A 17,547-nucleotide genomic window follows, 5' to 3' on the forward strand; every position below is an offset into this window, starting at 1 on the left:
CAAGCACTGTACATAAACATACATGAGTGATCATTATTACCTAACTGAATAACTCATACATCTTTAATAGATTCCAACTTTCTATTCTACATGATCTGTTACCCTGAAAATCTGCACAGATACTACAGAATTTTAAAGTTCCTTTTCCCTTTAAACATCATCAAAGCATGTAAGTTAACCATGCAAATAAGTAAACTGCACTACTTACATAAGCTACAGATGTTTAAACATCTTTAACTTTTAAACATCTTTAACAACTAAACATCTTTTAACATCTAAAGTCGTAGTAAGAATAACTCCTGTTTGTATCTGTGACACATAATTAAGTTCCTTTGTCAAAAACCCACAAAGTATTTCATAGCTAAATTATAAAATAAACAAAACTACTATAAATTAATGTGTCCTACCTGTCTCAAGTTTAATCTTACCTTGGCAATTATTTCAGAAATATTTTTCAGGGACTGCTTGATTGGGTATTTGGCCATATCCCATTGGAACCTTGTTATATAAGTAACCAAGTCAACTGAAATAAGGAAATAAATTAATTACTAAAGAGAAGCATCAGAATTTTTTAGTTTTTTCCCAAGTTTTAGCATTAAAATGTATTTTTATATTTTATGTAATTTATATGTTGGACTAAAATAGATTCCAAGCAGCTTAACCAGCCACACAACATGTGATGATTGTCTCTAGAAGTATGCATTTCAGCAATCTTCAAAACATGGACCCTTTCACTTTCAAAATGACAGAATGAAAGATGGAAGACCAAAGAGTTGCTTGACAACTCAGTTCAGTAATCAAAACTGCTCTATCCCTCTAGTCTGGTAGGATTAAGGTCAGGGAAACCAAATGCCAAGTACATGACAAAAGTAACTCATATCAAGCTACTTCTCTCTCCTTAGTTTCTCCTTACAATAAATCAATGAGCCAACAGCATGATGAAATTTCCAAAAGCAGTTCTCGATGCACTGCCCCCCAGACTGCCAACTGTCATTCACTGACATCTGATATAACTCACTGCCCATCCTAACTCATGAAATAGCTGGCAGACCAGTAAAGGCACCACAAAATAACACATCTACCGTCCATCCTATCCCAAAACACAAAAAACAGAAATAGTCAACAATTAAATCAGAATCTCTATTATAATAAAGAGAAAGAATAATTACTGTATTTTTAACTGACTATTCATTGAGCATCTATTATTTGCAAGAAGAAATGAGATTAGGGGAACACTGGATTTAAGATACAGGGACTTTATCATAGTACATAACATAGGACACAGTAAAAGAAAAGGGTTACTTCCTTTTCTAATTACTAAACATGGATGACCTAAGTTAAAATGAACCAGATGCTAAAGTGGTATTTCATAAGAAAACCACAAATCCAAGCACAAATAACAACAATGAGGTCAAAGTCATCTTTATAAAGCCACTATTAGAGAAAGCATACTCTATATAAGTATTAGCTTCTATGCAACAGAGTCTAAGTCAATAGACTTTATAGGCCCTCAGTAAAGAAATTTCATATTCGAATATGAGTGGAGGAGACATTACTCTATAGTAAAGTCAGTAATTTCTATTCAAACATTTTTGCACTCAGAGGCCATTAAAAACAAAAAGGTAGAGAAGACAGTAGTTACACAACAGGAACAACGCTAGGATACGTAACTTGAAAACTTACTTGTAAATGTGACTTAGTAAAAGCTGAGCCCAGAAAGAGCTAAGGTAAATTTCTGTTAACACTGATATCTTATGTATTCTGTAAGATTATCTTACATAAGATTGTGGTTGGAGGAGGGGGAATGGGAGGGGCAGTGTTGTGACACACAGCATTAAGCTGCCGCCTGTGATGCCAGCATCCTACATGAGCGCTGGTTCGAGTCTTGGCTCTTCCACTTCTGATCCAAAACCCTGTTAATGCACCTGGGAAAGAAGTGAAAGATGGCCCAAGTGCTTGAGTCCCTTCTACCTACAAAGGAGACCCAGATGGAGTTCCAGGTCCCTGGCTTCAGCCTAGTCCAGCCCTGGCCAGTACAGCCATTCAGGGAGTGAACGAGCTATGAAAGATACCTCTTTCTCCCTCTCCCTCCCTCCCTCCCTCTCTCTCTTTGTAACTGCCTTTCAAATAAATAATTCTTTGAAAAAATAAAAAAGAGGGGCCAGTGCTGTGACACAGTGGGTTAATGCCCTAGCTTCAGCACCGGCATCCCATATGGACGCCGGTTCGAGACCTGGCTGCTCCACTTCCAATTCAGCTCTCTGCTATGGCCTGGGAAAGCAGTAGAAGATGGCCAGGTTCTTGGGCCCCTGCACCCATGTGGGAGAACCGGAGGAAGCTCCTGGCTCCTGGCTTCGGATCAGCGCAGCTCTGGCCATTGTGGCCAATTGGAGAGTGAACCATCAGATGGAAGACACCCCCACCCCCATGTGTAACTCTAACTTTCAAATAAATAAATAAATCTTGAAAAAAGAAAAAAGATTGAGTTTTGGGGACAGGATATCACCAATTTCAGTAATAATAATAATAATAATGATGCTTTATTGGCTTTCTGTTGTATTCAATATCCTTATTTATAGACTGTTTTACTTTTTTTTTCAGTTTTTGTAGTGAAGTCACTCACTTTATATAAGTTAATAATTATCAATCATGAAAATATAAACTTACCTCCATTGGCCAACAGATTCTCCTGCACTTTATCTTTACTGTCCTCTAATACATCAGCCATGTATTGAGCCACTTTCTTTACCACTCTGGTGAGGAAAAAAAAAAAAAAAAACATTTTCAGGAAAAAGACTTGAATCCCATGTTACACAATGAACATGCTACCTAAAGACATGGATTTGGGGGCCAGTGCTGTGGCGTAACGGGTAAAGCCGCCGCTTTCAGTGCTGGCATCCCATATGGGTGCCAGTTCGAGTCCTGGCTGTTACACTTCCAATCCAGCTCTCTGCTATGGCCTGGGAAAGCAGTAGAAGATGGCCCAAGTGCTTGAGCCCCTGCACCCGCATCGGAGACCCAGAAGAAACTCCTGGCTTCAGATTGGCGCAACTCCAGCCATTGCAGCCAACTGGGGAGTGAACCAACGGATGGAAGATCTCTCTCTCTCTTTCTGCCTCTCCTTCTCTCTCTGTGTAACTCTTTCAAGTAAATAAATAAATCTTAAAAAAAAAAAAAAAAGACATGGATTTGACTATGTAGGTTCCCACTAAGCTATCTATTCGATACAGAATAGATTCTACTTTATTAATGTTTAAAGGATAAAATGGACCAAGATTTTGTTATATGTAAAAATCAACTAAATAACTGTAGGATTTTAAGGAGACTACATGCAATGTGCTCAACAGCTTAGAAAAAAAAATGGAGTAGGAAAGTAGTGAGAAACAGTCTGTAAGTAGCCATATATCATCTGCTGAGAAACTGGCTGATGGATTGACTGGAAGGGTCAAGGACAAAGGAAGAGAGAGAATTGCATTCCATTCCCAGCCAGCCACTGTGCTTTCATGTAGGAAAAAAGGGATCCAACAACAAGCAATAGCACATAAGCAATGGCTGTGATGAAGGATGAGGTCCTACATTATTTATTCATGAACTATTTATCAAACATCTGCTACTGGCAAGGAAGTATGCTATAAAGAAACCACAGTGCCAAAACCACCAAGGCACCCAGCTATGACCTTGTCAAGCCCTTCATTTTATAAGTAAAACACTGAGGCAGATAGACAGAAAGTGCCTTATCCACAGTCACAAGGTCATTTGATGACAGAGCTGTGACTGGAAACATGGAATCTTCACTCTGGCCCATTCCATGTCTGCCTCGAGGCTCTGGGTAGGAGTCAAGATTATACAAGACAAACTCACTGCCTTTACATTGCTTCAAATCAACTGGAGAGAGAGAAAAAAATACAAATGTTTAAATGCAAAGCAACCTGAGTAAGTGCCAGCTGTGACTACCAGGTTACAGAGAAGCATAAAGGAAAAAGGCATCACTTCCAGCTACTACAATCAAGAAAGAATACAGGCCAGGGTCTGTCAGCAGGGCAATGAGGGCTTTGATTACACAGGAAGTATCTTCTTTCATGGGGTATAGTCTAGATCAAGATAAACTGAGGTGCAAAGCCATGGGCATTCCGAGGATGGTAAGCCCAACCGACCAGAGTGGCATGTTGAGAGGAGGAGTCCTCAGCCTGGAGGTAGAGGCAGACTGCAGACAGCCTCTGAAGCGAGACTCCAGACAGGGATTCAACATGGTAGGGACAGGGCCCAGGACAAATATTCTGACACTATGATCAATAGCTGGGAGGCAAAATTGGGAAGACAAATTAAGAAACTCCCAAAGCACTTTACAAAGGGGGCAAGAAAAAGCAGAGGACTAAATTTTAATGACAAGCCTATACTGAATAATGGGCCCCTGCACCCACATGGGAGACCTGGAAGAAGCTCCTGGCTTCGAATCGGTGCAGCTCCGGTGCAGCCGTTTGGGGAGTGAACCAGCAAATGGAAGACCTCTCTCTCTGCCTCGGCCTCTCTGTAACTCTGCTATCAAATACGTGAATCTTTAAAATATGCATATATATATATATATATATATATATACATATACACACACACACAATATATAAAACCTATTATCAAGGAACCACAAGACCATTCTTTCCATCAATTGTTCTTTGAATATAGCATCAATAAATTATTTTCACTATCTTTATACCAACTCACCATAATTATTTGTTCTATATGAATATATAGAATGATAAACCTAAAAGTAAGTTGCTGCTTTCTCTTTCATCTTCTTTTTCCATTTCAATGGACAAGTGTCTGGCCTCAGTGTGCCTTTCAGTATCTCTTGTACAACACTGTAAAACAGTCTCCATTCTCAAAAACAACCAGTGCATCCTCAGGCATGTTTACTTCCCAAATACCTGCTAACATGATAAAAAGATCTCTCTCTCTCTCTCTCTCTCTCTCTGCAACCCAGACCTCAGGCTCTACAAGAGTACTTTAAAAAGTTCATGGAAGTACAGAATTAAGAGATGTTTATTCTGGGGCAAAAAAAATTTGAAATCCATAGTTTTTTCATGAATACTATTTTCCATTAACTTTTTGAAGGTTCCTATGAACAGATTTCAAAAACTTTTGCACCAAAACCAGTATCTTCTAATTCTATTTTCCAAATTTATTAAAGCTACCTCATACTCCTAGAGTGGTTGTTTTGTAGAGGTTCTAACAATTCAGAAAAGCATAACTGGGAAAACTTTCCATATAGATTTCAAGAAAACGTTTCTCTCTAATCAAGCCTATTCATTGAAAGTTTCAATCAAATGTACATTTCTAAGAATCTCCAAAACTCTGCATTTTGCAAATTATGTCTATTTACATAAGCCATATAGACTTAAAAGCTCTGTATTCTGAGAGTCAAAGGGATGATAGGCTGATTCTGCCAAGGCAGAAAGTTATCAAGGATCCTATATTCATTTTCAGCTAAAATGTGCAGTGTAACTGTATTTCAAAAGTGATCCATAGATTCAACAAAATCCTCATCAAAGCTCCAGCTGAATTCTTTGCAAAAACTTGATAATGTGATCCTAAAATTCATATAGAAATACAAGGACACAATCTTGAAAAGAAAAATAAAGTTGGAAGACTCACCAATTTCCAATTTCAAAACTTAATACAATACTTAATATAACAATGATATAAGGACAGAAAGACAGATCAGTGAAAGAGAACTGACAGTCTAGGAAGAAACCGTCATATTTATAAGTTTAAATGATTTTCAGCAAAGGTGTCCAGAAAATTTAAAGGAGAAAGAATAGTCTTCAACAAATGATGCTGAGACAACAAATGACTGAGACAACTGGTTATCCACATACCAAAGACCCTCGACCTCATGTCACAGACAAAAATTAGCTCAAAATGGATCAAAGATCTCAGTGTAAAAGCCAAAAGTGTAAGATTCTTACAATGAGACACTGACATAAAACTGACCCTAGATTAGGAAATGGCTTCTCAGACACAATACCAAAAACACAAGCAATGAAAAAAAGAAAACAGACTTCACCAAAATTAAAAATCTTTGTGCTACATAGAATACTATATATAAAAAAAGTGAGTGAAGACAACCCAAAGAATAGGGAGAAACATTTGTATATTAAAATGGGCTTATATCTAGAACCTGTAAAGAACTCTTACAATTCAATAAGAAGACAAGCCAAATAAAAACCAGCAAAGGATACAGACATCTCTCCACAAAAGAAAAACAAATGGCCAATGAACATCATTTAGTCAATAGGGAAATGCAAATCCAAAATGCATGCTATTGGGCCAGCACTGTGCCACAGCATATTGAACCGCTGCACCATTCAAGTCCCAGTTGCTCCACTTCAGATTCGGCTTATTGCTAATGTGCCTGGGAAGGCAGTAGATGATAGCCCAAGTATCTGGGGCCCTGTCACCCATGTGGGAGACCAGAATAAGTTCCTAGCTCCTGGCTTCAGAGTGGCCCAGATCTGGCTGTTGCAACCATCTGGGGAGTGAACCAGAGATGGAATCTCTCTCTCTCTCCTCCTTTTCCTCCTCTTCCTCTTCAATGTTCTCCTTTTCAAAAAAGTAATGAATCTTAAGATAACCCCCACAAAGGATAATTGCTTCATACTCACTAGGATGGCTATAATCAAAAAGATGAATGATAACAAGTGCTGGCAAGGACATGAGAAATAAGAATCCTTATACACTATACACTGACAGTGGAAAAATAAAATGGTGTAACCCTCTTAAAAAAAAAAAAAAGATTCATTTTATTTATTTGAAAGACAGAGTTACAGAGAGAGGCAGAGACAGAGAGAGAGGTCTTCCATCCACTGGTTCACTCCCCAGATGGCTGCAACTGCTGGAGCTGAGGCGATCCAAAGCCAGGAGCTTCTTCTAGGTATCCCACGTAAGTGCAGGAGCTTAAGCATTTGCACCATCTTCTACTGCTTTTCCGGGCCATAGCAGAGAGCTGGATAGGAAGTAGAGCATCCAGGACTCAAATCAGCATCCATATGGGATGCCAGCACTGCAGGTGGCAGCTTTACCTGCTATGCCACAGCACTGGCCCCATGCAACCATTATTGAAAACAATCTGAGCCGGTGCCGCGGCTCAATAGGCTAATCCTCCGCCTCGCAGTGCCGGCACACCGGGTTCTAGTCCCGGTCGGGGTGCCAGATTCTGTCCCGGTTGCCCCTCTTCCAGGCCAGCTCTCTGCTGTGGCCCGGGAGTGCAGAGGAGAACGGCCCAAGTCCTTGGGCCCTGCACCCGCATGGGAGACCAGAAGAAGCACCTGGCTCCTGGCTTTAGATCAGCGCGGTGCACTGGCTGCAGCGCGCCGGCCACGGCAGCCACAGCCATTGGAGGGTGAACCAACGGCAAAGGAAGACCTTTCTCTCTGTCTCTCTTTCTCTCACTGTCCACTCTGCCTGTCAAAAAGAAAGGAAAAAAAAAAAAAGAAAACAATCTGGTAGTTGTCCCTCAGAAAGTTAACCACAGAGTTACCATGTGACCCAGTGATTCCACTCCTAGATTCATAGTCATGAGAAATGAAAACACAGAGAACAAGAAAACTTGTAGATGAATGTTCATAGCAGCATTATCCATATAAACCAAAAAAATGGAAACCACCTAACTGTCCATTAACTAATGAATGAATGAGATATCTACATATTTGAATATTACCTGGTTAAAAAAAAAAGAAATGAAACACTGATATAAGCTATAGCATGGGTGAACTTTGAAAATACTATGCTAAGCAAAAGAAACCTGTCACAAAAGGCCATGTATTGTGTTCCACTTACATGAAATGTCCTCAGGAGGCAAATCTATAGTGCCAGAAAGCAGGCTGGTGGGTGGGAGGAACAGGGAATGACTGCTCATGGGAACAGGAACAGGGCATTCTTTGGACAGTGGGGAAAAATGTTCTGGGGACTGGCGCTGTGGCCCAGCGGGTAAAGCCGTCGCCTGCAGTGCAGGCATCCCATATGGGTGCCGGTTCAAGTCCCTGCTGCTCCACTTTCGATCCAGCTCTCTGCTACGGCCTGGGAAAGCAGTGGAAGATGGCCCAAGACGTTGGGCCCCTGCACCCGCATGGGAGACCGAGGAAGAAGCTCCTGGCTCCTGGCTTCAGATCGGTGCAGCTCCAGCCGTTGTGGCCATCTGGGGAGTGAACCAGCAGATGGAAGACTTATCTCTCTCTCTGTCTCTCTTTCTCTCTCTGTGTAACTCTGCCTTTCCAGTAAATAAATAAATCTTTAAAAAAAAAAGTTCTGAAATTGTGGCAATGGCTGTACATATCTGTGACTGTACTAAAAATCACTGAATTGCACATTTAAAAAAATATATTTATTTATTTATTTATTTGAAAAGCAGAGTGACAGAAAGGAAGAGAAAGAGAAAAAAAATCTTCTAGCCACTGATTCACTCGCCAAATGGCCACAACAGTCAAGTCTGGGCAGCCCAAAACTAGAAGCCAGGAACTCCATCTGGCATAGTAGGGGCCCAAGCACCTGGGCCATCTTCAGCTGTCTTCCCAGGCACATCAGCAGGAAGCTTAATCAGAAGCTGAGGAGCTGCCACTTGAACTAGCACTCTAATACGGGATGATGGTATTGCAATGGCAGCTTAACTTACTGTGCTACAATACTGGTCTTGAATCTCACACTTTAAATAGGTGAACTGCATGGTATGTAAATTATATCTCAATAAAGACATTTAAAAAAAATCACCATGCTCACAAACAGGCACATTTTACTGTATGTAAATCGTACCTTCAAAAAGTTGACTGACAAAGAAAATAAGTCATCATTTTCTAAAACCAATTCAAAAAGCAGAGAATATACGTGATAACAGCCTAATATCCAGGCAGCCTGAAAACTCTGTCTCTCATTTTGCTCTATTCCATGCATACATTACCCTTCTACAAATGCATCCAGTTTAGCCAATTCATCTGACAAGCCAACCAAGACATCCAGTGTGCCAACCTAGAAGAGAAATATAGCATTTTATTATTTTCATCTTTACAGCATCTTGATTTGAAGGGCCCACAAACCTTAAGCTCTTATTCTTTATTTCATAATGTGTAAGTGTGGTTAAAAAACATTGGTCAGACATTTCAACACAAGATAATCCTCTAATTCATAGGCAAAACCACCATGGAAGACATGAAGACTCCTCAAAGGCAGGCCTGTCCTTGTGCTGTGCCCAGGAACAATGCGTCATCTGCAGTTCTGCTTTACACTGGGGTTCTTAAAGCAGGAGGTCACGCCCAAGCACCAGAGGGTCTGTAATTGAGTTTGTAGGCAAAAGCATTTGTGTGTAAATGAGCGTGTTCTGGACGGAATGTCCTGTCTGTCTCAAAGGACTCCCTAATTCCAAATACATTAAGAACCAGTACTTGCAGAGCACTATGGCTAGTGGTGCACTAAGCCTATTATAAAGTAAACTGAACTGATGTTAGTGCAAAAATTAAAGGGAAAAAAACAAAGGAAGGAAGGAAGGAGGATTGAGGAAAGGAGGGAGGGTTGGTGGGAGGGAGGGCGGAAGTATGTTTACCTTAGAATTATACCTGTAATACATGAAATCTGTTTTTTATATTCATAAAAATTTTAAAAAGAACAAATAATTTTAAGTATTTCTGAAATGAATGCAGTCTATGGCTACTTCACTTAATCAGCAAAATGTAGGTATCAGATTACTGTCACTCTGACCAAAGTTTGGCCAGCTGATAACAGGCAGACTGCTTCACCCTGACCCTGCTGGTTTACAGTTTTTTAGCATATGTTAAATAGCTTAACTAGAATAACTAATATTTGCAAAGTATGATTAAGGAGGTACCATGGGTGTTTACAATGTTAGCCAGCATAATGTGAATTTCATAACAAAAATTCAAAAAACATTATTACTAAGAATTTTTCACTTCTAAAAATCATATATATATATATATATCAAATATTTTTGTAATATTTCTTATATAATTCAGAAAACCACAAAAGAAAAAATGTTATTTCATTTTGGTAGTATACCCTGAAACCTCAAAGAACATGAAGCCTTTTAAACTACGCAAAGGGCTTGAGACAAGAGGATTTTTCTTCTGAAGGAAACTGGGCATTAATTCTACCCAAAGCAAGATCTGGTTCTCCTCTCCTATACACTCTCTTGTACAGTGAAGCTTCACCTTTAAGTCAGGAATGTTAAACTTGGAAGTGACAGCAAGATTGTTGTTCTTTGTAGTTGCTGCATGCAGTTTCTCCCACGTTTGCTGACAGGTTTTCTCCCCAGGAGCCGAAATAAGCCAGAACTCGGTCATGTTTGTTACCAGGTATTTCTTCTGAAATCAAGAGACTCTGAAATACAAAACAAAACAATCAAAGATGACATTTAATACCACTTGTTTCCCAAGTGTTTCAGAGTCACAAGGTAAATGATAAATTAATAACTTGTTTCAAAACTATTCTAACATTAGCCTAGCAAAGTCAAACTTACCTGGACGAGAATCTATCTAAATGATAAAAGGAGATGTATTTATGATAGTAGGAAAAGAGATGATAAAGGTCTAACACATGAAGGGCCATTCTTTTCAACTGTAAAACATCCTAAATGGAAATTATTCACGAAGAGACTACCTAGCTGCCAATTATTTCAGTTAACCAAGAAAGCTGCTGAGTCACGAATTTGCAGGTTTACTTCAAACTTTTTTTTAAAGATTTTATTTGTTTATTTGAGAGGTAGAGTTACAGACAGTGAAAGAGAGAGACAGAGAGAAAGGTCTTTCTTCTGTTGGTTCACCCCCCAAATGGCCGCCACAGCCAGAGCTGCGCCGATCCGAAACCAAGAGCCAGGAGCTTCCTCTGGGTCTCCCACAAGGGTGCGGGGCCCAAGGACTTGGACCATCTTCTACTTTTTCCTAGGCCACAGCAGACAGCTGGATTGGAAGAGCAGCAGCAAGTCTCAGCTTCTACTGCTTTCCCAGACCACAGCAGAGAGCTGGATTGGAAGAGGAGCAGCCAGGAATAGAACCGTCACTCATACAGGATGCCGGCACTGCAGGCAGAGGATTAATCTACTGCACCATGGCGCTGGCCCCTTATCTCAAACTTTTAAAGCATAACAAAAATGGGAAGTCACACACACACACACACACACTGCCATTTTTATCCTGGAGAAATGAATCAAATCTAAACAGTAGTCACTACAGAAATCTGCTGCTCTGGCTTAGCAAACCTACAGTGTAGTCAAATGAGTAGTTAATTCTACTCACCCTAGGGAAATTTCTTCAACTCCCTGATGTGTATGTAGTTGCCATCAAATGTTTACAAGTTAAAAAAAAAAAAAAAAAAAGTCTTACAAATCTGCCTGGTCATTTTTTATTTAAGAGACAGATAAAGACAGACAGAGCTCCCATCTGCTGGTTCACTCCCCGAATACCCACAATGACCTGGGCTAGGGTGGGGCCAGAGCCAGGAGACAGAGATGCAATGTAGACTTCCCACAAGGCCTGGATTGAGCTATCACCACTACCTCCCAGGGTCTGCAAGAGCAGGAAGCTCAGTTCAGAAACAGCTAGGAATCAAACCCAAGCCCTCAGAAGTGGAATGTGGGCAGCTTAACTGCCAGGCTGAACTCCTGCTCCCCATCTGGCTATTTAAAACATCAGATTTTTGAGGGTCTGAGTGAGAAAGAGGCTGTGCAACTCCCTCTCCAAGGAGTTCCATTAAGACACATGCAAGGGCCCACTGGCGGGTTAACGCCCTGGCCTGAATCGCTGGCATCCCATATGGGTGCCAGTTCGAGACCTGGCTGCCCCCTCTTCCAATCCAGCTCTCTGCTATGTCCTGGAAAGCAGCAGAAGATGGCCCAAGCTCCTGGCTCCTGCTTTCAAATCGGCGCAGCTCTAGCCATTGTGGTCATCTGAGGAGTGAACCAGAGGATGGAAGACCTCTCTCTCTCTGTAACTCTTTCAAATAAATAAATAAAATAAAATAAAATAAAAATGTTTTTTAAAATTCTTAAAAAAAAAAAAGACATGCAAGCCTCTTCTACAACCTTTTGTCCTAATCCCCTCCTCCTCACAAAGGGGAGGAAAAGCACAGAGACAAATCTACTTAGAATGTAAGTAGGTAAAGCACAGAAACACAAAATAACTCATAAAAATGTAAAGTTTACACTTTAATGGGCCTTCATGAGAACAACCATACACTTTCTACTACCACTGCTCATTCATGCTCCCTGACACTGGGATCCATGCCTGGGAATGGAACAGAACTATCTCATAAAGAACAGCACTGCCCAGAGAAAGGATTTTGTAATTTAAATTCTTTTAGTGTCATAATTACAATGGGCTGTTAAAAATTTCCTTAGACCATTTAAAGAAACCTTATCTACTCATTATAATACTATTGAAAATGAACTCAACACAAATGTCACTATATATATATATATATACACATACATATATATATATATATATACACTTTTTCCAACTACTGCTTATAGAGGATCTACCAGGTATTGCTCTAAATGTTTTACACATGATCTAAATTAAGCTTCCCAATACCTTCTGAGATAAATATTCTCCTCGCACTTACAGATAAGACACTAAAAACTCATCGAGGTTAAAATGGTATAAATGTAAGATGGTGGTACTACATGAATATCTCAAAAAATGTACTCGAAGATGACTTTCCAACATTACTAATCAAGTTGCAACCTTCATTAGCTCTTAGTGATGAAGACCAACACTTTCTCCAGTGCAGGTACTTCCCAGATAGCCAATGATCCGAACAGGAGCTTATCATGATCCTTGTCCTAGACAGAGTACTCGCTCTGGCCAGGCATCCCATATGGGCATAGGGTTGAGTCTTGGCTGCTCCACTTCTGATCCAGCTCTCTGCTACAACTTGGGAAAGCAGTAGAAAATGGCCCAAGAGTTTGGGCTCCTGCACCCATGTGGGAAACCTGGAAGAAGCTCCTGGCTCCTGGCTTCATACTGGCCCAGCCCCGGCCATTGTAGCCATTTGGGGAGTGAACCAGCGGATGGGAAGACCTCTCTTTCTCTGCACCTCTCTGTAACTCTGCCTTTCAAATAAATAAATATATAAATAAAGTCATGATTAGGTCTAAATAAAACTAGCCCAGAAGTATCTAGGAAAGTTCTAGAAAAGTTCTCTAATTCTGCTCTTAACTAGAGCCCTTTCTACAACTTTATGGTTGGGAGATACAGGGATAAGGAAAAGGTGCCTTCTGTGTTTGGTAGTATGCTGTACACTTGTCATCCATTATCTTAGAAAGATGAATTTGTAGGACAACCTGTGAGATAGGAGTAACACTCAGAGGTTAGTACCACCATCTACTGTTCACCTACCAGGATATGCTCTGAAAAATGCATCAATAGATTATTCAATCAAGCAAACAACTTAGTATGTACTTGCACAAGCTAAGATGGCTACAATGTCACCAGATGACATAATTTCATGGTACCACCATGGGACATGTGGTCTGTTGTTGAAAAGTCCTCACATGGCACCTGACCATAACTCACCCAAGGTCACACAACTGGCAGGTGGGGTTCAAACCTAGTTGTGTTTGACTCTAAAGGCCATGTTCTTGCCAGTGTGGTAGGAGAAAACAATGCTCCGCCTCAGCTCTCCTTTGAAGAAGATCCACATGTAAGCTTGAACCCCTTCTCCCTATGTTTGGTTCCAGGCTCAAAGCATCCTATAGGTTCAATGAATTCTGCTAGATAGGGGGATCTGAGCTGCCTTTCCATATTCTTTTCATCCAGGATAATCACAATTTACACAACAGCATCACTCAGCAACCCACACTATCCTGCCTCCTGGACAGAACAATGATTCCTCTAAACAAAAAGACGAAAAACAAAAAGATACAGAGACACAGAGAGAGATTTTCAAAGGACTTGCCCAATCACAAAAGGAAGAGCACACGCTTAGGAGTCTCACAGTACCAAACTCCTTTCTCACACTAGTTTCCTTGTCTGCAAAGTGGCAACACTGCAAATCTCTTCCCACAGCTTAGGAGGAATAAATAAATCCTGCACCTAGATCTCCCTGTCCAATCTGGCCATCATGGACGGGGAAGCGGGTGGGGGACACTGCATTAGCTACAGTCCCCACCCATCTTACTTCCCAAGGCTCTCCCCAGTGGGAAATACTCTATACCTCTTTACATACTCTATTTACACCACTATTTTGCACTTTCTGTTCTTCTTCTCCACCTGAAGGTCAGAGTTGTATCTTCTCTGTGAAGACACAAACTCCTACCAACTGCAGGTACTTAATGCCTACTTGTTGAATGAACAAATAAATGTAAATAGAAGAATGACTTGAACCAGTCAAAAAGTCTCACTCAAGAAAAAATAAAGGCCAAGAAAAGTATTCAAATCCTATATTTTTAATGGCATTTTGATTTTCATTTGGTTTTTCAGAAAACAAATCCTTATTTTAGAATATTTATAAGTAAAAAATTGGTAGGCTTGCAAGTTCCTAAATCCCCCGCCCCTTTTTTATTTCAAGGGTGAACAGAGTCAAGTGTTAAAGAAAAGCCCACTGCCTCTGTTATGTTTTTTTATCTTTAGTCAAAAAAGCAAACTACAAGAAAAGGCTGACAAAAAGACAAGCCAGTTAGTACCTAAGGATGAATGTGAAAATTTGACAGCAGCATCAATAATTGTAATGGTTCTATGAAATTTTTTTTTTTTTGCAAAATCCGTGTTTTCTGTTTTTAAACAATGTCTACTATCAACTTGTTACAGAAAACTTAAAATTTTTTCCTTGAAACATAAGAACAATTTAAGCTTAGTTCCAAACAACATTTATCTCTGCTTTTTGGGGTCAGGAAATGAAAGTCATCTTGCTAAACGTAGTTCTCTTTTTCACTCAGCTGCAAGGAAACAAAAAGTCAAAATTGGTGACCACTAGTTATCAACTCATCAGAAAACTGGACACCTGTACCTCCTATACTGCTTCAATCAAGTCGTTGTTTTACTCCTAATTATTTCCCTTTCTTTAACTAGAAAGACTAGAAGTTGAGCAAAAACAGTAGGCAAACCACAGCTTATACGGAGGAGAAAATTATGACAAAGGCACACTCATTTAAACAGTAGAGTTCCTCCAAACTCAGTTCCAGGTCTGTATCTCTTTTTTTTTTTTTTCTGTGTAAATGTATCTGTAGACAGTCTCTCTCTCTCTCTCTCTCTCTCGATGGTTTCCCCTACCACCTGCAGCCCAGGACCCTACACAAGCACCACTATGGACTACGAGACATTTCCATTCGGATGTCTCAAAAGCACTGAAAATCCAGTTATGACCTCTTCCCCCAAAATGTACTGCAGTATTCCCTCACCATCAGACAATTGGGATTGTCACATTCTCCAGGCGGCAGCAGCCAGACCAGCCCAAGCAACCCAGTTTCCACTTAACCAGCATTAGTCAAAGCACTTCATGTATATTAACCCCATTAGTGGTCAAAACAACCCCATCAGAGGTGCCTCCTACATATTATGTAATACGTATCTTGTCCTACATTTGAGCATATGGATATATTATACGCTAAGCATAAATGTATTATATGTTCTCATAGTGCTTCCTTTTTCACTGCTTCCCTAAGGAAAGACGTTTTACTAATGTCTGTCTTCCGTAATACACTGCCAGGAGAAGTGGAAACCATGACTGCTTTTGCTCACCACTGTATCCTCAGTACCTGGCATGGAGGCTGGCATGATATAATCTCAAAAAGTACTTGTTGAATATTCCTCAGTGAATGAGTAACTGTGGAAATTAAATCAAGTTAAAGTACCTGGCTTATAGTTGGTTGGTTCCCTTTACCTTCCCTTTGATTTTTTTAAAAAAATCTACTTTATTGAAATACAAGTTATACACAATAAAATGCAACCACTCTAAAAACTAAGTTTTTAACAAACATACATACCTGTGTAACCACCACAAAACCAATATTAAGAACAACTTTATCATCCCCAAAATCTTCCCTTGCACCCAATCAAGCCCTACCCTACCAGTCCTAGGCAAAAGCAGACCTGCTGTCTGTTGCTGAAGACTGTTCAGCCTGATCTAGGATTTCACTATTAGTGGAAAGATACATTCTAAGTCCCTTTGTATCCGGCCTCTCTTGCTCAGCATGTCTTGGAAATCTGTCCATTTTGTACTGGTTCATTCTGATTCATTACTTAGTATTCCATGGCACGAATACACTATAGTTCACCCATCACCTATTGATGCACATTTGGATTGTTACTAGTTTGGGGCTATTACAAAGGAAGGTACACTGTGAACACTCCTCCAAAAATCTTTTTGTGAAGATGTATTTTTCTCTGGGGCTGGCACTGTGGCGTAGCAGGTAAAGCCGCCGCCTGCAGTGCCAGCATCCTTTATGGGCACCGGTTCGAGTCCCAGCTGCTCCACTTACAATCCAGCTCTCTGCTATGGCCTGGGAAAGCAGTAGAAGATGGCCCAAGTCCTTGGGCCCCTGCACCCGTGTGGAGGACCCGGAAGAAGTTCCTGGCTTCTGGCTTCGAATAGACACAGCTCTGGCCGTTGCAGCCATCTAGGGAGTGAGTCAGCAGATGAAAGACTCCTCTTTCTCTGCCTCTGCCTGTCTGTAACTCTGACTTTCAAATAATAAATCTTTCTTTAAAAAAATAAAGATGTTTTTCTCATGTATAAACATCTACAAGTAGAGTTTTTTCTTTTTTTTTTTTTTTATCATTTGACAGGTAGAGTTATAGACGGTGAGAGAGACAGACAGAGAGAAAGGTCTTCCTTCTGTTTGGTTCCCTCCCCAAATGGCTGCTACGGCCGGCGCTGCGCTGATCTGAAGCTAGGAGCCAAGTGCTTCTTCCTGGTCTCCCATGGGGGGGTACAAGTGCCCAAGCACTTGGGCCATCCTCCACTGCCCTCCCAGGCCACCAGCAGAGAGCTGGACTAGAACCCGGCACCCATATGGGATGCCGGCGCCGCAGGCGGAGGATTAACCAAGCAAGCCACGACGCCGGCCTCCTATTTATTTTTATTTGAAAGGAAAAGAAACAGAGAGCGAGAGTGACAGAGATTGATAGTCCATCTGCTGGTTCACTCTCCAAATGCCTGCAACAGCCAGAGCTGGGTCAGGCTGAAGCCAGGAGCCTGGAACTCATTCCAGGTCTACCACATGCAGGGCAGGGGCCCAAGTACTTGAGCCATCATCTGCTGTTTTCCAGGGTGCGTATTAGCAGGAAGCTGGACTCGAAGTGAAGCCAGGATTCAAACCCAAGGATTCCAATATAGGATGCAGACATCCCAAGTGGTGTCTGAACCGATGCACCCAATATCAGCCCCTATAACTGAAATTACTAAGTTGAATGTTTAGTATGTATTTAACTTTATAAAAAACTGCTAAATTGTTTTCCAAACTAAATATAACATTATATATTCCCAATTAGCAAATTATACAAGCTCCAGTTGTTCTACGTGCTCCATGGCTCTTGGTGTTCTCAGTCTTTT

At 40.7% G+C, this 17,547-nt stretch overlaps 1 protein-coding gene across 2 annotated transcripts in view; it reads right to left on the minus strand.

The window, feature by feature from the left end:
- The window catches only part of ATP6V1C1 (ATPase H+ transporting V1 subunit C1), a 64,649-nt gene that overhangs the window by 26,186 nt on the left and 20,916 nt on the right, over positions 1 to 17,547 (minus strand). For both annotated transcript variants that reach the window (XM_062188152.1, XM_062188153.1), the window contains exons 2-5: positions 10,209 to 10,377; positions 8,948 to 9,015; positions 2,668 to 2,753; positions 429 to 523 (exon numbers count right to left, since the gene is read on the minus strand). In XM_062188152.1, the coding sequence (XP_062044136.1) occupies positions 429 to 523; positions 2,668 to 2,753; positions 8,948 to 9,015; positions 10,209 to 10,340 (381 nt within the window). In that variant the 5' untranslated portion in view covers positions 10,341 to 10,377. The remainder of the gene's footprint in view (positions 1 to 428; positions 524 to 2,667; positions 2,754 to 8,947; positions 9,016 to 10,208; positions 10,378 to 17,547) is intronic.

The sequence above is a fragment of the Lepus europaeus genome, chromosome 4 (assembly GCF_033115175.1).
Source record: "Lepus europaeus isolate LE1 chromosome 4, mLepTim1.pri, whole genome shotgun sequence".
In the NCBI taxonomy this organism is placed as follows: domain Eukaryota; kingdom Metazoa; phylum Chordata; class Mammalia; order Lagomorpha; family Leporidae; genus Lepus; species Lepus europaeus.